At 55.2% G+C, this 21,865-nt stretch overlaps 1 protein-coding gene across 1 annotated transcript in view; it reads right to left on the bottom strand.

Annotated features, from left to right (window-relative positions):
* LOC134342046 (adenylate cyclase type 5-like) overlaps positions 1–20,378 on the bottom strand; it is a gene marked incomplete at its 3' end in the record, with an annotated part of 80,288 nt that extends 59,910 nt beyond the window's left edge. Inside the window, exons 1-2 of the mRNA XM_063039985.1 lie at positions 20,356–20,378; positions 8,912–9,719 (exon numbers count right to left, since the gene is read on the bottom strand). Of these exons, the coding sequence (XP_062896055.1) occupies positions 8,912–9,719; positions 20,356–20,378 (831 nt within the window). The remainder of the gene's footprint in view (positions 1–8,911; positions 9,720–20,355) is intronic.
* Between the last annotated feature and the right edge of the window lie 1,487 nt (positions 20,379–21,865).

The following is a 21,865-nucleotide window of genomic DNA, read 5'->3' on the forward strand; positions in this document are numbered from 1 at the left end:
CTCTGTACAGTTACACAGTGACCCTCACCCTGAATAAACAGTGACTCAGTACAGGTACACAGTGAGTGACCCTCACCCTGAATAAACAGTGGCCCTGTACAGTTACACAGCGAGTAACCCTCACCCTGAATAAACAGTGACTCTGTACAGTTACACTGTGACCGTCACCCTGATTAAACAGTGACTCTGTACAGTTACGCAGTGAGTGACCCTCACCCTGAATAAACACTGACTCTGTACAGTTACAGAGCGAGTGACCCTTACCCTGAATAAACAGTGACTCTGTACAGTTACACAGTGACCCTCACCCTGAATAAACAGTGACTCAGTACAGGTACACAGTGAGTGACCCTCACCCTGAATAAACAGTGGCCCTGTACAGTTACACAGCGAGTGACCCTCACCCTGAATAAACAGTGACTCTGTACAGTTACACTGTGACCGTCACCCTGATTAAACAGTGACTCTGTACAGTTACGTAGTGAGTGACCCTCACCCTGAATAAACACTGACTCTGTACAGTTACGCAGTGAGTGATCCTCACCCTGAATAAACAGTGACTCTGTACAGTTACACAGAGTCAACCTCACCTGAATAAACAGTGACACTGTACAGTTACAGAGTGACCCTCACCCTGAATAAACAGTGACTCTGTACAGTTACGCAGTGAGTGACCCTCACCCTGAATAAACACTGACTCTGTACAGTTACGCAGTGAGTGACCCTCACCCTGAATAAACACTGACTCTGTACAGTTACGCAGTGAGTGATCCTCACCCTGAATAAACAGTGACTCTGTACATTTACACAGTGACCCTCACCCTGAATAAACAGTGACTCTGTACAGTTACACAGTGACCCTCACCCTGAATAAACAGTGACTCTGTACAGTTACACAGTGAGTGATCCTCACCCTGAATAAACAGTGACTCTGTACAGTTACAGAGTGACCCTCACCCTGAATAAACAGTGACTCTGTACAGTTACACAGTGAGTGACCCTCACCCTGAATAAACAGTGACTCTGTACAGTTACACAGTGACCCTCACCCTGAATAAACAGTGACTCTGTACAGTTACACAGTGACCCTCACCCTGAATAAACAGTGACTCTGTACAGTTACACAGTGAGTGACCCTCACCCTGAATAAACAGTGACTCTGTACAGTTACACTGTGACCGTCACCCTGAATAAACAGTGACTCTGTACAGTTACACAGTGAGTGACCCTCACCCTGAATAAACAGTGACTCTGTACAGTGACATAGTGACCCTCACCCTGAATAAACAGTGACTCTGTACAGTTACACAGTGACCCTCACCCTGAATAAACAGTGACTCAGTACAGGTACACAGTGAGTGACCCTCACCCTGAATAAACAGTGGCCCTGTACAGTTACACAGCGAGTGACCCTCACCCTGAATAAACAGTGACTCTGTACAGTTACACTGTGACCCTCACCCTGAATAAACAGTGACTCTGTACAGTTACGCAGTGAGTGACCCTCACCCTGAATAAACAGTGACTCTGTACAGTTACACAGTGAGTGACCCTCACCCTGAATAAACAGTGACTCTGTACAGTTACACAGTGACCCTCACCCTGAATAAACAGTGACTCTGTACAGTTACACAGTGAGTGACCCTCACCCTGAATAAACAGTGACTCTGTACAGTTACACAGCGAGTGACCCTCACCCTGAATAAACAGTGACTCTGTACAGTTACACAGTGAGTGACCCTCACCCTGAATAAACACTGACTCTGTACAATTACGCAGTGAGTGATCCTCACCCTGAATAAACAGTGACTCTGTACAGTTACAACAGTGACCCTCACCCTGAATAAACAGTGACTCTGTACAGTTACACAGTGAGTGACCCTCACCCTGAATAAACAGTGACTCTGTACAGTTACACAGTGAGTGACCCTCACCCTGAATAAACAGTGACTCTGTACAGTTACACAGCGAGTGACCCTCACCCTGAATAAACAGTGACTCTGTACAGTGACGTACACCCGAATAAACAGTCACTCAGTTAGTCTGGAGTACTAGAACTAAGAAAGTATTATTAAAGAAACAAGCAACACAGTAATCGAAAGGATAATAAATGCAACAGTTCAACAATGATACCCACATGTGACAGATTAAGTAACAGACTCACCTATCGTTGTCTCGGGATAATACCAGACAGTGACTCCAAGTCAGTCCAGTTTAGTATTCAGTTCGCAGTAACGTTGCCTCACCCTGAATAAACAGTGACTCTGTACAGTTACACGGAGTGACCCTCACCCTGAATAAACAGTGCCTCTGTACAGTACGACTGTGACCCCTCACCCTGAATAAACAGTGACTCTGCAGTGAACCCGGCACCCAGCAAGGCGGACCAACAGTACCCGCTGTCGTACCCTTCACCCTGAATAAACAGTGTCTGTACAGTTACACGAGTGACCCTCACCCTGATAAACAGTGACTCTGTTACTCACAAGTGACCCTCCTAATTACGACCTGATTACAGCTGGGCATCCCTCCACCATGTAAACAGTGACCGTTCAAGGGTGACCCTCACCCTGAATAAACTCTACTCCCTGTACATCTCAGACCTGATTGTCAGTTATCTCTCCTCCCCTGAATAAACAGTGACTCTGATGTAACCAGGCCAGAAACATCTTAATTTATGATAACAGTCACGTACAGTTACACTGTGACCCTCACCCTGAATAAACAGTGACTCTGTACAGTTACGCAGTGAGTGACCCTCACCCTGAATAAACAGTGACCCTGTACAGTTACACAGTGAGTGACCTCACCCTGAATAAACAGTGACTCTGTACAGTTACAGAGTGACCCTCACCCTGAATAAACAGTGACTCTGTACAGTTACACAGTGAGTGACCCTCACCCTGAATAAACAGTGACTCTGTACAGTTACACAGAGTGACCCTCACCCTGAATAAACAGTGACTCTGTACAGTTACACAGTGAGTGACCCTCACCCTGAATAAACAGTGACTCTGTACAGTTACACAGAGTGACCCTCACCCTGAATAAACACTGACTCTGTACAGTTACGCAGTGAGTGATCCTCACCCTGAATAAACAGTGACTCTGTACAGTTACACAGTGAGTGACCCTCACCCTGAATAAACAGTGACTCTGTACAGTTACACAGTGAGTGACCCTCACCCTGAATAAACAGTGACTCTGTACAGTTACACAGTGAGTGATCCTCACCCTGAATAAACAGTGACTCTGTACATTTACACAGTGACCCTCACCCTGAATAAACACTGACTCTGTACAGAGACACAGTGACCCTCACCCTGAATAAACAGTGACTCTGTACAGTGACACAGTGACCCACACCCTGAATAAACAGTGACTCTGTACAGTTACACAGTGACCCTCACCCTGAATAAACAGTGACTCAGTACAGGTACACAGTGAGTGACCCTCACCCTGAATAAACAGTGGCCCTGTACAGTTACACAGCGAGTGACCCTCACCCTGAATAAACAGTGACTCTGTACAGTTACACTGTGACCGTCACCCTGATTAAACAATGACTCTGTACAGTTACGCAGTGAGTGATCCTCACCCTGAATATACAGTGACCCTGTACAGTTACAGAGCGAGTGACCCTTACCCTGAATAAACAGTGACTCTGTACAGTTACACAGTGACCCTCACCCTGAATAAACAGTGACTCTGTACAGTTACACAGTGAGTGACCCTCACCCTGAATAAACAGTGACTCTGTACAGTTACGCAGTGAGTGACCCTCACCCTGAATAAACACTGACTCTGTACAGTTACGCAGTGAGTGATCCTCACCCTGAATAAACAGTGACTCTGTACATTTACACAGTGACCCTCACCCTGAATAAACACTGACTCTGTACAGAGACACAGTGACCCTCACCCTGAATAAACGGTGACGCTGTACAGTTACACAGTGAGTGACCCTCACCCTGAATAAACAGTGACTCTGTACAGTTACACTGTGACCATCACCCTGATTAAACAGTGACTCTGTACAGTTACGCAGTGAGTGACCCTCACACTGAATAAACAGTGACTCTGTACAGTTACACAGTGACCCTCACCCTGAATAAACAGTGACTCTGTACAGTTACACAGTGAGTGACCCTCACCCTGAATAAACAGTGACTCTGTACAGTTACACAGTGACCCTCACCCTGAATAAACAGTGACTCTGTACAGTTACACAGTAAGTGACCTCACCCTGAATAAACAGTGACTCTGTACAGTTACATAGTGACCCTCACCCTGAATAAACAGTGACTCTGTACAGTTACACAGTGACCCTCACCCTGAATAAACAGTGACTCTGTACAGTTACACAGGAGTGACCCTCACCCTGAATAAACAGTGACTCTGTACAGTTACACAGTGACCCTCACCCTGAATAAACAGTGACTCTGTACAGTTACACTAGTGACCCTCACCCTGAATAAACAGTGACTCTGTACAGTTACACAGTGAGTGACCCTCACCCTGAATAAACAGTAACTCTGTAGAGTTACACAGTGACTTTCACCCTGAATAAACAGTGATGGCAGGCCATTACTAGAGAGTGCCAGTGAATGGAGACGGAGAGGGGGAGATCCTTAAAATTATTTAATTTCTGTTGAAGAGTTTTCACACATCACTGTTCCTTCAACCTCATCTCTGTTCCCTGCTCCAGGTGCTGATCTCCACAGTGACCCACTCACCTCTCAGGGATAGGGACATCTGCTGGTGCCCTGCCAGACGTAAACCTGCTAAACCTAAACCTAAATGAGACCAGCTGCTCCCTTTGCAGAACACCTTCGTTCAGTCTGTGAAGTCACCCGACGATTCCTGTCGCACTCCTACTCACCACTGTCTGTACTCTGCACTGCAGGAGGTGTCCTGACTGACTGCATCACAGGCTGGTACAGTAATTTAAATGTGTGGGAACACAAGACACAGAGAGCAGCAGACTCTGTCCAGTACATCACGGGCACATCCCTCCCCACCATCAGTAGCATCTACAGGAGGTGCTTCCTTAACAAAGCAACATAGAAACACAGAAAACCCACGGTACAGTACAGGCCCTTTGGCCCACAAAGCTGTGCCAAACATGTCCTTACTATAGAGATTACCTTGGTTTACCCATAGCCCTCTATTTTTCCGAGCTCCATGTATCTATCCAGGAGTCCCGCTGTAACCTCTGACAGCCCTCCACACTATCCACAACACCCCCAACCTTTGTGTCATCAACAAATTTACTAACCCATCCCTTCACTTCCTCATCCAGGTCATTTATAAAAATCAAGAGAATGGGTCCCAGAACAGATCCCTGAGGCACACCACTGATCGCCGACCTCCATGCAGAATATGACCTGTCCACAACCACTCTTTGCCTTCTGTGGGCAAGCCAGTTCTGGATCCACAAAGCGATGTCCCCTTGGATTCCATGCCTCCTCACTTTCTCAATAAGCTTGCATGGGGTATCTTGTTAAATGCCTTGCTGAAATCCGTAGACACTACATTTACTGCTCTACCCTCATCAATGTGTTTAATCACATCCTCAAAAATTTCCATCAGGCTCGTAAGGCACAACCTGCCTTTCACAAAGCCATGCTGGCTATTCCTAATCATGTTATGCCTCTCCAAATATTCATAAATCCTGCATCTCAGGATCTTCTCCATCAACTTACAAACAACTGAAATAAGGCTCACTGGTCTATAATTTCCTGGGCTATCTCTACTCCCTTTCTTGAATAAGGGAACAACACCTGCAACCCTCCAATCTTTCAGAACCTCTCCCGTCCCCATTGATGATGCAAAGATCATTACCAGAGGCTCAGCAATCTCCTCCCTCGCCTCCCACAGTAGCCTGGGGTACATCTCATCCGGTCCAGGTGACTTACCCAACTTGATGCTTTCCAAAAGCTCCAGCACATCCTCTTCCTTAATATCTACATGCTCAAGCTTTTCAGTCTGCTGTAAGTCATCCCTACAATCGCCAAGATCTTTTTACGTAGTGAATACTGAAGCAAAGTATTCATTGAGTACCTCTGCTATCTCCTCCGGTTCCATACACACTTTTCCACTGTCACACTTGATTGGTCCTATTCTCTCACGTCTTATCCTCTTGCTCTTCACATGCTTGTAGAATGCCTTGGGGTTTTCTTTGATCCTGTCCTCCAAGGGCTTCTCAAGGCCCCTTCTGGCTCTCCTAATTTCATTCTTAATCTCCTTCCTGTTAGCCTTATAATCTTCTAGATCTCTATCATTACCTAGTTTTTTTTAACTTTTCATAAGCTCTTCTTTTCTTATTGACTAGACTTACAACAGCCTTTGTACACCACTATTCCTGTACCCTACCATCCTTTCCCTGTCTCATTGGAACGTACCTATGCAGAACTCCACGCAAATATCCCCTGAACATTTACCACATTTCTGCTGTACATTTCCCTGAGAACATCTGTTCCCAATTTATGCTTCCAAGTTCCTGCCTGATAGCCTCTTAATCCAATTAAACACCCCTTAATCCAATTAAATGCTTTCCTAACTTGTCTGTTCTATCTCTCTCCAATGCTATGGTAAAGGAGATGGAATTGTGATCACTATCTCCAAAATGCTCTCCCACCGAGAGATCTGACACCTGACTCGGTTCATTTCCCAATACCAGATCAAGTACGGTCTCTACTCTTGTAGGCTTATCTACATATTGTGTCAAGAAACCTTCCTGAACACACCTAACAAACTCCACCCCATCTAAACCCCTTGCTCGTGGGAGATGCCAATCAATATTTGGGAAGTTAAAATCACAAAAACCCTGTTATTATTACACCTTTCCGGAATCTGTCTCCCTATCTGCTCTTCAATGTCCCTTTTACTATTGGGTGGTCTATAAAAAATAACCAGTAGAGTCATTGACCCCTTCCTGTTTCTAACTTCCACCCACAGAGACTCCATTGACAATCCCTCCATGACTTCCTCCTTTTCTGCAGCCGTGACACTATCTCTGATCAGCAGTGCCACGCCCCCACCTCTTTTGCCTCCCTCCCTGTCCTTTCTGAAACATCTAAAGCCTGGCACTCTAAGTAACCATTCCTGCCCCTGAGCCATCCAAGTCTCTGTAATGGTCACATCATAGCTCCAAGTACTGATCCACGCTCTAATCTCACCTGCTTTGTTCACAATACTCCTTGCGTTAAAATAGACACATCTCAAACCTTCAGTCTGAGTGCGTCCCTTCTCTATCACCAGCCTATCCTCCCTCTCGCACTGTCTCCAAGCTTTCTCTATTTGTGAGCCAACCACCCCTTCCACCAGTTTGGTTCCCACCCCCCAGCAATTCTTGTTTAAACTCTCCCCAATAGCCTTAGCAAACCTGCCTGGCAGAATATTGGTCCCCCTCAGCTTCAAGTGCATCCCGTCCTTTTTGTACAGGTCACTCCTGCCCCAAAAGAGGTCCCAATGATCCAGAAATCTGAATCCCTGCCCCCTGCTCCAATCCCTCAGCCACACATTTATCCTCCACCTCATTCTCTTCCTATACTCACTGTCATGTGGCACAGGCAGTAATCCCGAGATTACTACCTTTGAGGTCCTGCTTCTCAACTTCCTTCCTAATTCCCTGTCGTCTGTTTTCAGGACCTCCCCCCTTTTCCTGCCTATGTCATTGGCACTAATATGTACCACAACCTCTGGCTGTTTACCTTCCCACTTCAGGATATCGTGGACGCGATCAGAAACACCTCAGACCCTGGCACCTGGGAGGCAAACTACCAGGCAAAATGTCCATCATCAGAGATCCCCTCCATCTGGGCCATCCCATCTTCTCACAGCTCCCATCGGACAGGAGGTACAGAAGCCTGAAGTCCCACACCACCAGGTTCAGGAACAGCAACTTCCCTTCAACCATTCAGTTCCTGAACCAACCAGCACAACCCTGATCACTACTGTCAGTACAGCAACACCGTGACCATCTCTTACACTGCCATGGACTTGCCTCTGATTGTATCTTTGTGCAAAACAGGACTTTCGTGCACTCTTTTCCTTCACTCTAATTTATGCCCTTCGTGTTGTCTGTAATTTAGAGCTGATATTCTCTCTCTTTCCCAGTTCTGTGGCCTGAAACATTTCACAGCTCCTCTGTTCCCAGATGCCGAACATTCCTATGAAGGATCTTTGGGACATAGAACAGACTCTTTGGCTCAGATATTGCTGCCAAACTAAACTAATCCCTTCTGCCTGCACAATGTCCATCTCCCTCCATTGCCTTCACATCCACGTGTCTGGCTGAACCCCTCTGCTGCCTGGATTAGAGGACACGAGCTATTACGAGAGGTTTGGACAAACTTGGCTTGTTTTCTCTGGAGCGGCAGAGACTGAGGGGAGATCTGAGAGCGGTTTATAGGAATTTGCGAGGCATAGATAGAGTAGACAGCTGGAATCTTTCACCCCCAGGGTCGAATTGCCTAATCCCAGAAGGCATGCATTTAAGGTGAGAGGTTGAATTCTAAGGAGACGTATATTGCAAGTTGTTTTTTTTACGCACAGAGAGTGCTGCCACGGTGATGGTGGAAGATAGACATTGTTTGTCAGCAGAAGAGATTTGTTTAGTTAGGTGCTTAATTAAAAGCTTAACTAGTTTGGCACAGACAAGGCAGGCCCCGAACCTGTCATCTGCTTCTGAGGAAGGCATCCTGGACACAGTTCCCCACCTCCTCCTCCCCGCAAACCACCAGAGCACACCTCCCTCTCCTCGCACTCCCCAACTACTTCGTCAAGGAGGAGTCCTCCCCCGTCCCCTCCATCTTGCCCCGTCCCACCCTCTGCCCAGGGAAGTGGTTTCTTCCCACTTGTGGCATCAGGACACCCTCCCCCTGCCCCTCCCCAGCCTCCCCCTCACCTGCTTCCTGAGGAAGGGCTCCTCCCGGTTGCAGTACCAGCACACAGCCAGGTGCAGGGCGGAGAGGAGGGCGCTGCTGACCACCGCCACCCTCATGCGGACTGGCAGCAGGGCGTAGATGACGTGGACGGAGAGGACAGACCACCAGAGGCCACCAGAGGGGCTGGGGGGCCACAGGCCGAGCAGGACGGCCGTCTGCACCGCTAGCAGCAGCCCCACCACCAGATAGCAGGCCAGGCTGACCCGGCCACGCTGGGGGCTGGGGCCGAGACTGCAGGCCCCCGCCAGCAGGAGCAGGAAGCCGGTGGCGGCCGACAGCACGCCCAGGTAGGGGGCCCGCGGGGGCCCCTGGGCCCAGTGCAGGACGGTGAGGAGGCCGCACACCAGTGCCAGCAGACCCAGCAGCACTGTGAGACTGCCCTGGTTAAGGCGCAGCAGGTAACGCTGGTAGAGAAGCTCCAACTTCTCAGACTTGAACTGCTTAGAGAGGAAGACCCTGCGCACCCGCTGCCACAGGGAGGGGCAGATGGGCCGCCCTACTTCCCCCTCCCTTTCCTCTGGGGAACCAGGGCGAAGAGCAGACTCCTCCCCTTCGGATGGGCAGCGGTCTCCCACCTCCTTCCTGGGGCAAGAGAGTGGCAGAGCAGGCTCCATCGGTGGCTCGGCCCAGCAGCTGAGGGAGAAGACCCCACAATGGCCAGGGCGGAAGGCATCATCAGGGGTGGGAGCTGGATGAGGAGGGGGCTGCGTAGAGTCAGACCAGGTGGATTTGTGGTCATCGAGCAGAGTACCTCCAAACCAGGACACGCTGCAAGAGGTGTGGGGTGGGGGGAGGGGGGAGGGGTTGGAGGGGCAGGGAGGAGGGAGGAGCAGGAGGAAAAATGCGGGGTGTCGTGGGGAGGGGGGGAGGGTAGAATGAGGAAGGTGAGAGGAATGGACAGAGGGAGGCAGGAGGGAGTGTGGGAAACAGACAAGGGGGTGGAAAGAGAAGGAGCGCAGAAAAGGTGGGGGTGAGAGACAAGAAATATATGCGTAAAACAGACAAACCGACTAAAGGCAATGTTGTGGGGGGGCGGTGAGGACGGAGCATCACGCTGAGGGAGGGGTGGTGAGGAGGGAGTGTCACGCTGTCGGAGGGGCAGTGAGGAGGAAGTGTCGTGCCGTGGGAGGGGCGGTGAGGAGGGAGCGTCACGCTGAGGGAGGGGCGGTGAGGAGGGAGCGTCACGCTGTCGGAGGGGCGGTGAGGAGGGAGCGTCACGCTGAGGGAGGGGCGGTGAGGAGGGAGTGTCACGCTGTCGGACGGGCTGCGAGGAGGGAGTGTCACGCTGTCAGAGGGGAGGTGAGGAGGGAGCGTCACGCTGTGCGAGGGGCGGTGAGGAGGGAGTGTCACGCTGAGGGAGGGGCGGTCAGGAGGGAGTGACACGCTGAGGGAGGGCCGGTCAGGAGGGAGCGTCACGTTGAGGGAGGGGCGGTCAGGAGGGAGTGACACACTGAGGGAGGGGCGGTCAGGAGTGAGCGTCACGCCGAGCGACGGGCGGTGAAGAGGGAGTGTCACCATGGTTGAGGGGCCGTGAGGACGTAGTGTCACGCTGAGGGAGGGGCAGTGAGGAGGGAGCGTCATGCTGTGGGAGGGGTGGTGATGAGGGAGGGTCGTGCTGTGCGAGATGCGGTGATGAGGGAGTGTCACGCTGAGGGAGGGGCGGTGAGGAGGGAGCGTCACACTGTGGGAGATGCGGTGATGAGGGAGCGTCACGCTGAGGGAGGGGCGGTGAGGAGGGAGTGTCTCACTGTGGGAGGGGCGGTGAGGAGCGAGTGTCACGCTTAGGGAGGGGCCGTGAGGAGGGAGTGTCGTGCTGTGGGAGATGCGGTGATGAGGGAGCGTCACGCTGAGGGAGGGGCGGTGAGGAGGGAGCGTCACACTGTGGGAGATGCGGTGATGAGGGAGCATCACGCTGAGGGAGGGGCGGTGAGGCGGGAGTGTCACGCTGAGGGAGGGGCGGTGAGGAGCGAGCGTCACGCTGTGGGAGGGGCAGTGAGGAGGGAGTGTCACACTGAGGGTGGGGCGGTGAGGAGGGAGTGTCATGCTGTGGGAGGGACGGTGAGGAGGGAGTGTCACGCTGAGGGAGGGGCGGTGAGGAGGGAGCGTCACGCTGAGGGAGGGGCGGTGAGGAGGGAGCGTCACGCTGTGGGAGGGGCAGTGAGGAGGGAGTGTCGTGCTGTGGGAGGGGTGGTGAGAAGGGAGCGTCACGCTGAGGGAGGGGCGCTGAGGAGGAAGCTTCACGCTGAGGGAGGGATGGTGAGTAGGGAGTGTCACGCTGAGGGAGGGGCGGTGAGGAGGGAGCGTCACGCTGTCGGAGGGGCGGTGAGGAGGGAGCGTCACGCTGAGGGAGGGGCGCTGAGGAGGAAGCTTCACGCTGAGGGAGGGATGGTGAGTAGGGAGTGTTACGCTGTGAGAGGGGCGGTGCAGAGGGAGCTTTACGCTGAGGGAGGGGAGGTGAGGAGGGAGCATCTCACTGTGGGAGGGGTGGTGAGGAGGGAGCGTCACGCTGTGGGAGGGGCGTTGAGGAGGGAGTGTCACACTGTGGGAGGGGCGGTGAGGAGGGAGCGTCACGCTGTGGGAGGGGCTTTGAGGAGGGAGTGTCACGCTCAGGGAGGGGAGGTGAGGAGGGAGCGTCTCACTGTGAGAGGGGCAGTGAGGAGGGAGCATCACGCTGATGGAGGGTTGGTGAGGAGGGAGCTTCACGCTGTGGGAGGGGCGGTGAGGAGGGAGCGTCACGCTGTGGGAGGGGCAGTGAGGAGGGAGTGTCACGCTGAGGGAGGGGCAGTGAGGAGGGAGTGTCACGCTGAGCAAGGAGCGGTAAGGAGGGAGCATCACACTAAGGGAGGGGTGGTGAGGAATGAGTGTCGTGCTGTGGGAGGGGCGGTGAGGAGGGAGCGTCACGTTGAGGGAGGGGTGGTGAGGAGGGAGCGTCACGCTGTTGGGCGGTGAGGAGGGAGTGTCACACTGACGGGGGGTGATGAGGAGGGTGTCACACTGAGGGAGGGGCGGTGAGGCCGGAGTGTCACGCTGAGGGTGGAGTGGTGAGGAGGGAGTATCTCACCGTGGGAGTGGAAGTGAGAAGGGAGCGTCACGCCGAGCGACGGGCTGTGAGGAGGGAGTGTCACCATGTTTGAGGGGCCGTGAGAATGTAGTGTCACGCTGAGGGAGGGGCAGTGTGGAGGGAGCGTCATGCTGTGGGAGGGGCGGTGAGGAGGGAGTGTCACGCTGTGGGAGGGGCGGTGATGAGGGAGGGTCACGCTGAGGGAGGGGCAGTGAGGAGGGAGTGTCACGCTGTGGGAGGGGCGGTGATGAGGGAGGGTCACGCTGAGGGAGGGGCGGTGAGGAGGGAGCGTCACGCTGTGGGAGTGTCGATGATGAGGGAGCGTCACGCTGTGGGAGGGGCGGTGAGGAGGGAGCGTCAGGCTGAGGGAGGGGCGGTGAGGAGGGAGCGTCATGCTGTGGGAGGGGCGGTGAGGAGGGAGCGTCACACTGAGGGAAGGGCGGTGAGGGGGGGGTGTCACGCTGTGGGAGGGGCGGTGAGGAGGGAGTGTCACCATGTTTGAGGGGCCGTGAGGATGTAGTGTCACGCTGAGGGAGGGGCAGTGAGGAGGGAGTGTCACACTGGGGGAGGGGCGGTGAGGAGGGAGTGTCACGCTGTGAGAGGGGCAGTGAGGAGTGAGGGTCACGCTGAGGGAGGGGCAGTCAGAAGGGAGTGTCACGCTGTGGGAGGGGCGGTGAGGAGGGAGCGTCACGCTGTGGGAGGGGCGGTGAGGAGGGAGCGTCACGCTGTGGGAGTGTCGATGATGAGGGAGCGTCACGCTGTGGGAGGGGCAGTGAGGAGGGAGCGTCACGCTGAGGGAGGGGCGGTGAGGAGGGAGCATCATGCTGTGGGAGGGGCGGTGAGCAGGGAGCGTCACGCCGTGGGAGGGGAGGTGAGGGAGCGTCACGCTGAGGGAGGGGCGGTGAGGAGGGAGTGTCACGCTGTGGGAGGTGCGGTGAGGAGGGAGCGTCACGCTGTGGGAGGGGCGGTGAGGAGGGAGTGTCACGCTGAGGGAGGGGTGGTGATGAGGGAGTGTCACGCTGAGGGAGGGGCGGTGATGAGGGAGTGTCACACCGTGGGAGGGGCGGTGAGGAGGGAGCGTCACGCTGTGGGAGGGGCGGTGAGGAGGGAGTGTCACACTGTGGGAGGGGCTGTGAGGAGGGAGTGTCACGCTCAGGGAGGGGCGGTGAGGAGGGAGCGTCACGCTGAGGGAGGGTTGGTGAGGAGGGAGCTTCACGCTGTGGGAGGGGCGGTGAGGAGGGAGCATCGCGCTGTGGGAGGGGCGGTGAGAAGGGAGTGTCACACTGTCGGAGGGGTGGTAAGGAGGGAGTGTGACGCTGTGGGAGGGGCGGTGAGGAGGGAGCGTCACGCTGAGGGAGGGGCGGTGTGGAGGGAGCGTCACGCTAAGGGAGGGGGTGGTGCTGAGGGAGTGTCACGCTGAGGGAGGAGCGGTAAGGAGGGAGCATCACACTAAGGGAGGGGTGGTGAGGAATGAGTGTCGTGCTGTGGGAGGGGCGGTGAGGAGGGAGCATCACGTTGAGGGAAGGGTGGTGAGGAGGGAGCGTCACGCTGTTGGGCGGTGAGGAGGGAGTGTCATGCTGAGGGAGGGGCGGTGAGGAGGGAGCGTCACGCTGAGGGAGGGGCGGTGAGGAGGGAACGTCACGCTGAGGGAGGGGCGGTGAGGAGGGATTGTCACGCTGAGGGAGGAGCGGTGAGGAGGGAGTGTCACGCTGTGGGAGGGGCGGTGAGGAGGGAGCGTCACGCTGTGGGAGTGTCGATGATGAGGGAGCGTCACGCTAAGGGAGGGGCAGTGAGGAGGGAGCGTCACCCTGTGGGAGGGGCGGTGAGGAGGGAGCTTTACGCTGAGTGAGGGTCGGTGAGGAGGGAGCGTCACGCTGTGGGAGGGGCGGTGAGGAGGGAGCGTCACGCTGAGGGAAGAGCGGTGAGGAGGGAGTGTCACGCTGTGGGAGGGGTGGTGAGGAGGGAGCGTCACACCGTGGGAGGGGTGGTGAGGAGGGAGTGTCACACCGTGGGAGGGGCGGTGAGGAGGGAGCGTCACACCGTGGGAGGGGTGGTGTGGAGGGAGTGTCACGCTCAGGGAGGGGCGGTGAGGAGGGAGCGTCTCACTGTGGGAGGGGAAGTGAGGAGGGAGCATCACGCTGAGGGAGGGTTGGTGAGGAGGGAGCGTCACGCTGAGGGAGGGGCGGCGAGGAGGGAGCGTCACGCTGTGGGAGGGGCGGTGAGGAGGGAGCGTCACCCTGTGGGAGGGGCGGTGAGGAGGGAGCGTCACGCTGTGGGAGGGGCGGTCAGGAGGGAGCTTTACGCTGAGGGGGGGCGGTGAGGAGGGAGCGTCACGCTGTGGGAGGGGCGGTGAGGAGGGAGCGTCATGCTGAGGGAAGAGCGGTGAGGAGGGAGCGTCACACCGTGGGAGGGGTGGTGAGGAGGGAGTGTCACACCGTGGGAGGGGCGGTGAGGAGGGAGCATCTCACTGTGGGAGGGGCAGTGAGGAGGGAGCATCACGCTGAGGGAGGGTTGGTGAGGAGGGAACTTCATGCTGTGGGAGGGGCAGTGAGGAGGGAGTGTCACGCTGTGCGAGGGGCGGTGAAGAGGGAGTGTCACACTGTGGGAGGGGCGGTGAGGAGGGAGCGTCACGCTCTGGGAGGGGCGGTGAGGAGGGAGCGTCACGCTGTGGGAGGGGCGGTGAGGAGGGAGTGTGACGCTGTGGGAGGGCCGGTGAGGAGGGAGCGTCACGCCGAGGGAGGGGCGGTGAGGAGGGAGCGTCACGCTGAGGGAGGGGCGGTGAGGAGGGAGCATCACGCTAAGGGAGGGGTGGTGAGGAGGGAGTGTTGTGCTGTGGGAGGGGCGGTGAGGAGGGAGCGTCACACTGTGGGAGGGGCGGTGAGGAGGGAGCGTCACGCCGTGGGAGGTGCGTTGAGGAGGGAGCGTCACGCTGAATGAGGGGTGGTGAGGAGGGAGTGTCACGCTGTGGGAGGGGCGGTGAGGAGGGAGCGTCGTGCTGAGGGAGGGGCGGTGAGGAGGGAGTGTCACGCTGTGGGAGGGGCGGTGAGGAGGGAGCGTCACGCTGTTCGAGGGGCGGTGAGTAGGGAGCGTTTCACTGTGGGAGGCGCGGTGAGGAGGGAGTGTCACGCTGTGCGAGGGGCGGTGAGGAGGGAGTGTCACACTGTGGGAGGGGCGGTGAGGAGGGAGTGTCACACTGTGGGAGGGGTGGTGAGGAGGGAGCGTCACGCTCTGGGAGGGGCGGTGAGGAGGGAGTGTCACGCTGTGCGAGGGGCGGTGAGGAGGGAGTGTCACACTGTGGGAGGGGCGGTGAGGAGGGAGTGTCACACTGTGCGAGGGGTGGTGAGGAGGGAGTGTCACGCTGAGGGAGGCGCGGTGAGGAGGGAGTGTCACGCTGTGCGAGGGGCGGTGAGGAGGGAGTGTCACACTGTGGGAGGGGCGGTGAGGAGGGAGTGTCACGCTGAGGGAGGGGCGGTGAGGAGGGAGCGTCACGCTCTGGGAGGGGCTGTGAGGAGGGAGTGTCACGCTCTGGGAGGGGTGGTAAGGAGGGAGTGTGACGCTGTGGGAGGGCCGGTGAGGAGGGAGCGTCACGCCGAGGGAGGGGCGGTGAGGAGGGAGCGTCACGCTGAGGGAGGGGCGGTGAGGAGGGAGCATCACGCTAAGGGAGGGGTGGTGAGGAGGGAGTGTTGTGCTGTGGGAGGGGCGGTGAGGAGGGAGCGTCACGTTGAGGGGGGGTGGTGAGGAGGGAGCGTCACGCTGTTGGGCGGTGATGAGGGAGCGTCACGCTGTGGGAGGGGCGATGAGGAGGGAGCGTCACGCCAAGCGACGGGCGGTGAGGAGGGAGTGTCACCATGTTTGAGGGGCCGTGAGGACGTAGTGTCACGCTGAGGGAGGGGCAGTGAGGAGGGAGCGTCATGCTGTGGGAGGGGCAGTGATGAGGGAGGGTCACGTTGAGGGAGGGGCAGTCAGGAGGGAGTGTCACGCTGTGGGAGGGGCGGTGAGGAGGGAGCATCACGCTGTGGGACTGTCGATGATGAGGGAGAGTCATGCTGTGGGAGGGGCGGTGAGGAGGAAGCGTCACGCTGTGCGAGGGGCGGTGAGGAGGGAGCGTCACGCTGAACGAGGGGCGGAGAGGAGGGAGTGTCACGCTGAGGGAGGGGCGGTGAGGAGGGAGCGTCACGCTGTTCGAGGGGCGGTGAGTAGGGAGCGTTTCACTGTGGGAAGCGCGGTGAGGAGGGAGTGTCACACTGTGGGAGGGGCGGTGAGGAGGGAGTGCTCTGCTGAGGGAGGGGCGGTGAGGAGGGAGCGTCACGCTGAGGGGGGGGCGGTGAGGAGGGAGCGTCACGCTGTGGGAGGGGGGCAGTGAGGAGGGAGCGTCACGCTGAGGGAGGGGCGGTGAGGAGGGAGCATCGCACTGTAGGAGGGGCGGTGAGAAGGGAGCGTCTCACTGTGGGAGCAGCGGTGAGGAGGAAATGTTACGCTGTGTGAGGGGCGGTGAGGAGGGAGCGTCACGCTGAGGGAAGGGCGGTGAGGGGGGCGTGTCACGCTGTGGGAGGGGCGGTGATGAGGGAGGGTCACGCTGAGGGAGGGAAGTCAGGAGGGAGCGTCACGCTGTGGGAGGGGCAGTGAGGAGGGAGCGTCACGCTGTGGGAGTGTCGATGATGAGGGAGCTTCACGCTGTGGGAGGGGCGGTGAGGAGGGAGCGTCACGCTGAGGGAGGGGCGGTGAGGAGGGAGCGTCATGCTGAGGGAGGGGCAGTGAGGAGGGAGCGTCACGCTGAGGGAGGAGCGGTGAGGAGGGAGCGTCACGCCGTGGGAGGTGCGTTGAGGAGGGAGCGTCACGCTGAACGAGGGGCGGTGAGGAGGGAGTGTCACGCTGTGGGAGGGGTGGTGAGGAGGGAGCGTCGTGCTGAGGGAGGGGCGGTGAGGAGGGAGTGTCATGCTGAGGGAGGGGCGGTGAGGAGGGAGTGTCACACTGTTCGAGGGCCAGTGAGTAGGGAGCGTTTCACTGTGGGAGGCGCGGTGAGGAGGGAGTGTCACACTGTGGGAGGGGCGGTGAGGAGAGAGCGTCACACTGAGGGAGGGGCGGTGAGGAGGGAGTGTCACGCTGAGGGGGGGCGGTGAGGAGGGAGCGTCACACTGAGGGAGGGGCGGTGAGGAGGGAGCGTCACACTGAGGGAGGGGCGGTGAGGAGGGAGTGTCACGCTGAGGGAGGGGCGGTGAGTAGGGAGCGTTTCACTGTGGGAGGCGCGGTGAGGAGGGAGTGTCACACTGTGGGAGGGGCGGTGAGGAGAGAGCGTCACACTGAGGGAGGGGCGGTGAGGAGGGAGTGTCACGCTGAGGGGGGGCGGTGAGGAGGGAGCGTCACACTGAGGGAGGGGCGGTGAGGAGGGAGCGTCACACTGAGGGAGGGGTGGTGAGGAGGGAGCGTCACGCTGAGGGAGGGGCAGCGAGGAGGGAGTGTCACGCTGAGGGAGGGGCGGTGAGGAGGGAGTATCGTGCTGTGGGAGGGGCGGTAGGAGAAGTGTAGTGAGAAGGTGGTGCTGCGCTGTGGATGGCAAATGGCATCCAAACCCACCAAAGAATTTGTTTTTGAGCCATACCTATATTCCACATCCAATGCAGAAGCGTCCTGGGACACAGTTTCTCTGAGGGGACCCTCTCGCATCTCTTACTGAGCTGACCACAGGGATAAAGAGAGCCACACCTTCCATCAGCAAGCAGCCATTTCCAGATCCACCCTCTACATCCCCGTCACAGCACACAGAACGCTGTCTCTGCATTTCCCTCCTTCCCAAGGTTGGCGCATCGTGAAGCAAAAGGTGCAGGTTAAAGGTGAGAAGGGAGAGATTTAATAGGAACCTGAAGGGCAACTTCTTCACCCAGAGGGTGGTGGATTTATGGAACGAGCTGCCAGAGGATGTGATTGAGACAGGGACATTAACAACATTTAAGAAGCGCTTGGACAGTGCATATGGATCGGAAATGTTTTGGAGGATATGGGCCAAATGCTTAGATTGGAAGCATCATATGGCAGTCTTGATCGACATGGACCGGTTTGAGCAGTTTCTGTGCTGTATGACTCTATAACCAATCTTGATATCGAACCAAACCAGTCCAATTTGGGTCGATACCTGCAGGAGGCGGGGAGAGGGGTTGGTGAAAGGTCTGTAGGGGGAAGAGGGAGTGGAGGGGTAGTTTGGAGAGGGAGGATGTGGGGAGAGGGTGGAAGGGGTTGGAAGACATCAATAATTTGGGGTTAATGTATTAGCATGGATATGGATTGGTTAACCAACAGAAGGCAATGTTGGGATAAATAGGTGTTTCTCTGGTGGGCAGTCAGCAGTAAGTGGAGTTCCATCGAGGTTGGTGTTGGGGTTGTTAACGACTTGGAAGAGGGGATCAATCATGGGTTATCTGAGTTTGCTGGTGATACTGAACTGAGTGGAAAATCTGATTGTGTAGAGAATGCGGAGAGTCTGGAGAGAGATATAGATAGATTCAGTGAGTGTTTTAGGGTCTGCTATCTGAAGCAAAATGTTGGTAAATACGAGCTCATCCTCTTTGGAAGGAAAACTGGAAGATCAGATTATAAATTCAGCAGTGCAAGACTGCCGTGTACTGCTTGTGCATGAATGGCAAAAGGTTGGTTTGCAGATCCAATAGGTTATCAATAAGGCCAATGCAATTGTCAGCCTTCATTGTTAGAGGGGCTAAATTTAAGGGCAGGGTGATAGTACTACAACTTTCCAGGGTTGCAGTCCTGGTCTCGAAATTTGAAAAATATACTGACTTTGGAGGCGGTGCAGAGGTTGATTCTGGAGATGAGGGAGTTAACCTATGAGGAGAGATTGCGTCACCTGGGACTATACTCACTGGAATTTGAAGAATTAGAGGGAATTTTATAGAAACATCTAAAATTATGAAAAGGATAAGATAGCGGCAGAAAAGTGGTTTTCATTGTGAGTGCGACACCAACTTGGGGACATGGTCTCAAGATTCAGCAGCATAGTTTAGGACAGAGATGACGAGGAACTGTCTTTCCCAGAGAGTAATGAATCTGTGGAATTCTCTACCCGGAGAAGCAGCAGAGGCTACATTATAAATATATTTAAGACACAGAGAGAGAAACTTCTGCACAGCTGGGGAAAAGACAGGTGGGTGAAGCCAAACCCACGACCAGATGACCCATGATCTTATTGACTGGCGGAACAGACTTGACAAGGCCGATACCCTACTCCTGCTCCTGTTTCTTATATTCTTATCACATGGGGGTTGGGAGAAGATGAGGGAAGGGGAGAGTATCGGGTATTCCTTTCCCACCCTTCCTCCTCTGCCCCCCATGATTCTTTCCCTCCCCAGCACTACTGGGTGAGCCATCGTGAGTGGGTCCAGCTCCCTCAGGCGCCAGTAATAACACTCCCAGAGAACAGTGTCCAGAGAGCACTCTCCCTCCCTGAGGAAGGACAGATGTACCACAGAGGTCCCACCAGACCTATCCCTGGGACGGAGGGTGTGTCCTGCGGGGAGAGATTGAGTGGACTGGGGTTGGGGAGAGCCAGAGGAGATCTCATCGAAAGATACCCACAGCTCGAAGGGAACAGTGAGGGCATTTCTCCTGGGCTGTGGAGTCGGCTCTCATAATAAAGAGACAGGGATGGCAAGACATTTCTCCCTCACCCTGAGATGAGGGGGGGGGGGGGTTGAAACTTTGAAACTCTTCCCCTGAGAAGCTTGGTCACTGAGCGTGCCCTGGAGATGGGGTTGGTGTGGAGAGAGTGAGCCTGAGGGATGAGATCTCCTGTAATCCCTCTCAGTCTCTGTGAGCCCCCATCCTCCCCTACACCCCTCTCTGTATGTATGAACCCTCCGGTATCTACAACCCTCCCCGTCTCAGTGATAACCTTCTTCTCCATCTCGGGGAGCGGGGGCTGCCTGCTATTTCGGGAATTTGTGCATTTATTTGGAGAGTGGGGTGAAACCCCATCCTCCGTCCAATAAACCGACCCTATGTATCTGGCGTCGCCACGGAACAGGGGAAGAGACCCGGACTGCGCTGTGGTCATTCACTCACCTGAGACGCCGTCTCCGATCCTGCGAGCAGAGTGGCAAGGAGGGCTGCCTCCGACTTACCTCCCTCCCCTCTCGTTACTTCCTTCCCTCCCCTCTCCCTCCCCCCACCGCGCCCCCACTCCCCGGCTTCTCCGCTGTTCTTTCTACAGCGGCTCCTCGTACTTTCCCCCAGCACTCTCGTTCTCCATCCCCTCCCTGGAAAATAAAACGCCCTTTACCCCGGATCTGTAATAATCTCTGGAAAATTAAACAGGCTCCTGGTCCTAATTCATACTTAAAGCGACAGGCCCCAGTCATGGCGCACCCCCACCTCCAGTAACGGAGAAGGCGAGGGAGCGGGGATTCATAATGTGCATTTTGAAACGGCAGGATTAAAAATGGTTACAGGAAATCCGGCGGCATCTGCGTGTGCCAAAGAGAATCAGGTGTGGGAGTTTGAGAACCAGAGAGAACACAAGAGTGCGAATGAGATAGAGCGAGAGCACATCAGGTTGATCAGATGTCTCGGTTTGCGTGCAAAGGTGAATTAGGTGTGCTTTTTTTGTGTGAAGGTGCGTTATCTGTGAGTGTGCTGTTTGGGAATCAAACGCATGTGTGGAACGGGGGATCAGATTGTGTGCGCGCCTGCAATTCACACCAGAGAGAATGTGCCTGTGAACGTGTATGCATGTTTGTGTGTGAGGGAGATTCAAAATGCTGTACAAAGTAACACCGTTATACATAGCAGAATTAGGCCATTCGGCCCATCAAGTCTTTGCCACTATTCAATAATGGCTAATTTTCTCTCTCGACCCCATTTTCCTGCCTTCTCCCTGTAACCTTTGACGCCCTTTACTAATTAAGTATCTATCAACCTCTACTTTAAATATACTTAATGACTTGGCCACCACTACCGTCTGCGGTAACAAATTCTACAAATTCCCCACCCTGGCTAAAGAAATTCCTCCTTATCTCTGTCCTTGTATTCTGAGGCTGTGCCCTCTGGACCCCATCCTTTCCATGTCCACTCTATCTAGGTCTTTCAATATTTGATAGGTTTCAACGATATCCTCCCCCCATTCTTCTAAACTGTACAGAGTACAGGCTAGAGCCATCAACCACTCCTCAGACGGTAACCCCTTAATTCCCAGGATCATTCTGGAGAACTGTAAATGCAAATTCTCACATTTTAAAAAAGTCAGAAACATGAACAAAGGACACCATTGGTAAAACCTTTCTTTCAAACAGTCTGGTCCCAGAAGTGGTGTCTTCTTTTTGCTTTAAGTTGAGGGAAAGCTCAATTTTGCTGGAGTGGTTTTCCCATGGCCACTGCTGGCCATTGTACCCACAGGCAAAACAGGTAACTCGATGGTAACTCCTGCGGCTCGATCAGCTTAGCAACAACTCAGCAACCGGGGCTCGTTCACTGTTGGGGCTGAACCAGGATTTGCCCCTTCCCCTCGTTGTGGACAGACTCTGACCAGTCTCCCCAAAGGGCTTGCTCCTGTTGTAGCTCCAGGATGGGATGCTAGATCAATGCAATAGCCCCCAAAACTCCAACACACACAGGTACAATAAGATACACAGATGTAGTCACTCTCATTACCAAACACACAGTCACACACACAGACTTTTACCTACACAGGTGCACGCACCACAGATACAAACTTATGCAAACTGGATGCACACACAAACTATACGCACCAACAGACCCATGCAAGTACTCATGAACTAACAGACAGCCACAAACAGAGCTACAACTTCATTTCCCTCATTCTTCATGTTCCCAATCCTACAACCCCAGT

The sequence above is a fragment of the Mobula hypostoma genome, unplaced genomic scaffold (assembly GCF_963921235.1).
Source record: "Mobula hypostoma unplaced genomic scaffold, sMobHyp1.1 scaffold_191, whole genome shotgun sequence".
NCBI lineage: Eukaryota > Metazoa > Chordata > Chondrichthyes > Myliobatiformes > Myliobatidae > Mobula > Mobula hypostoma.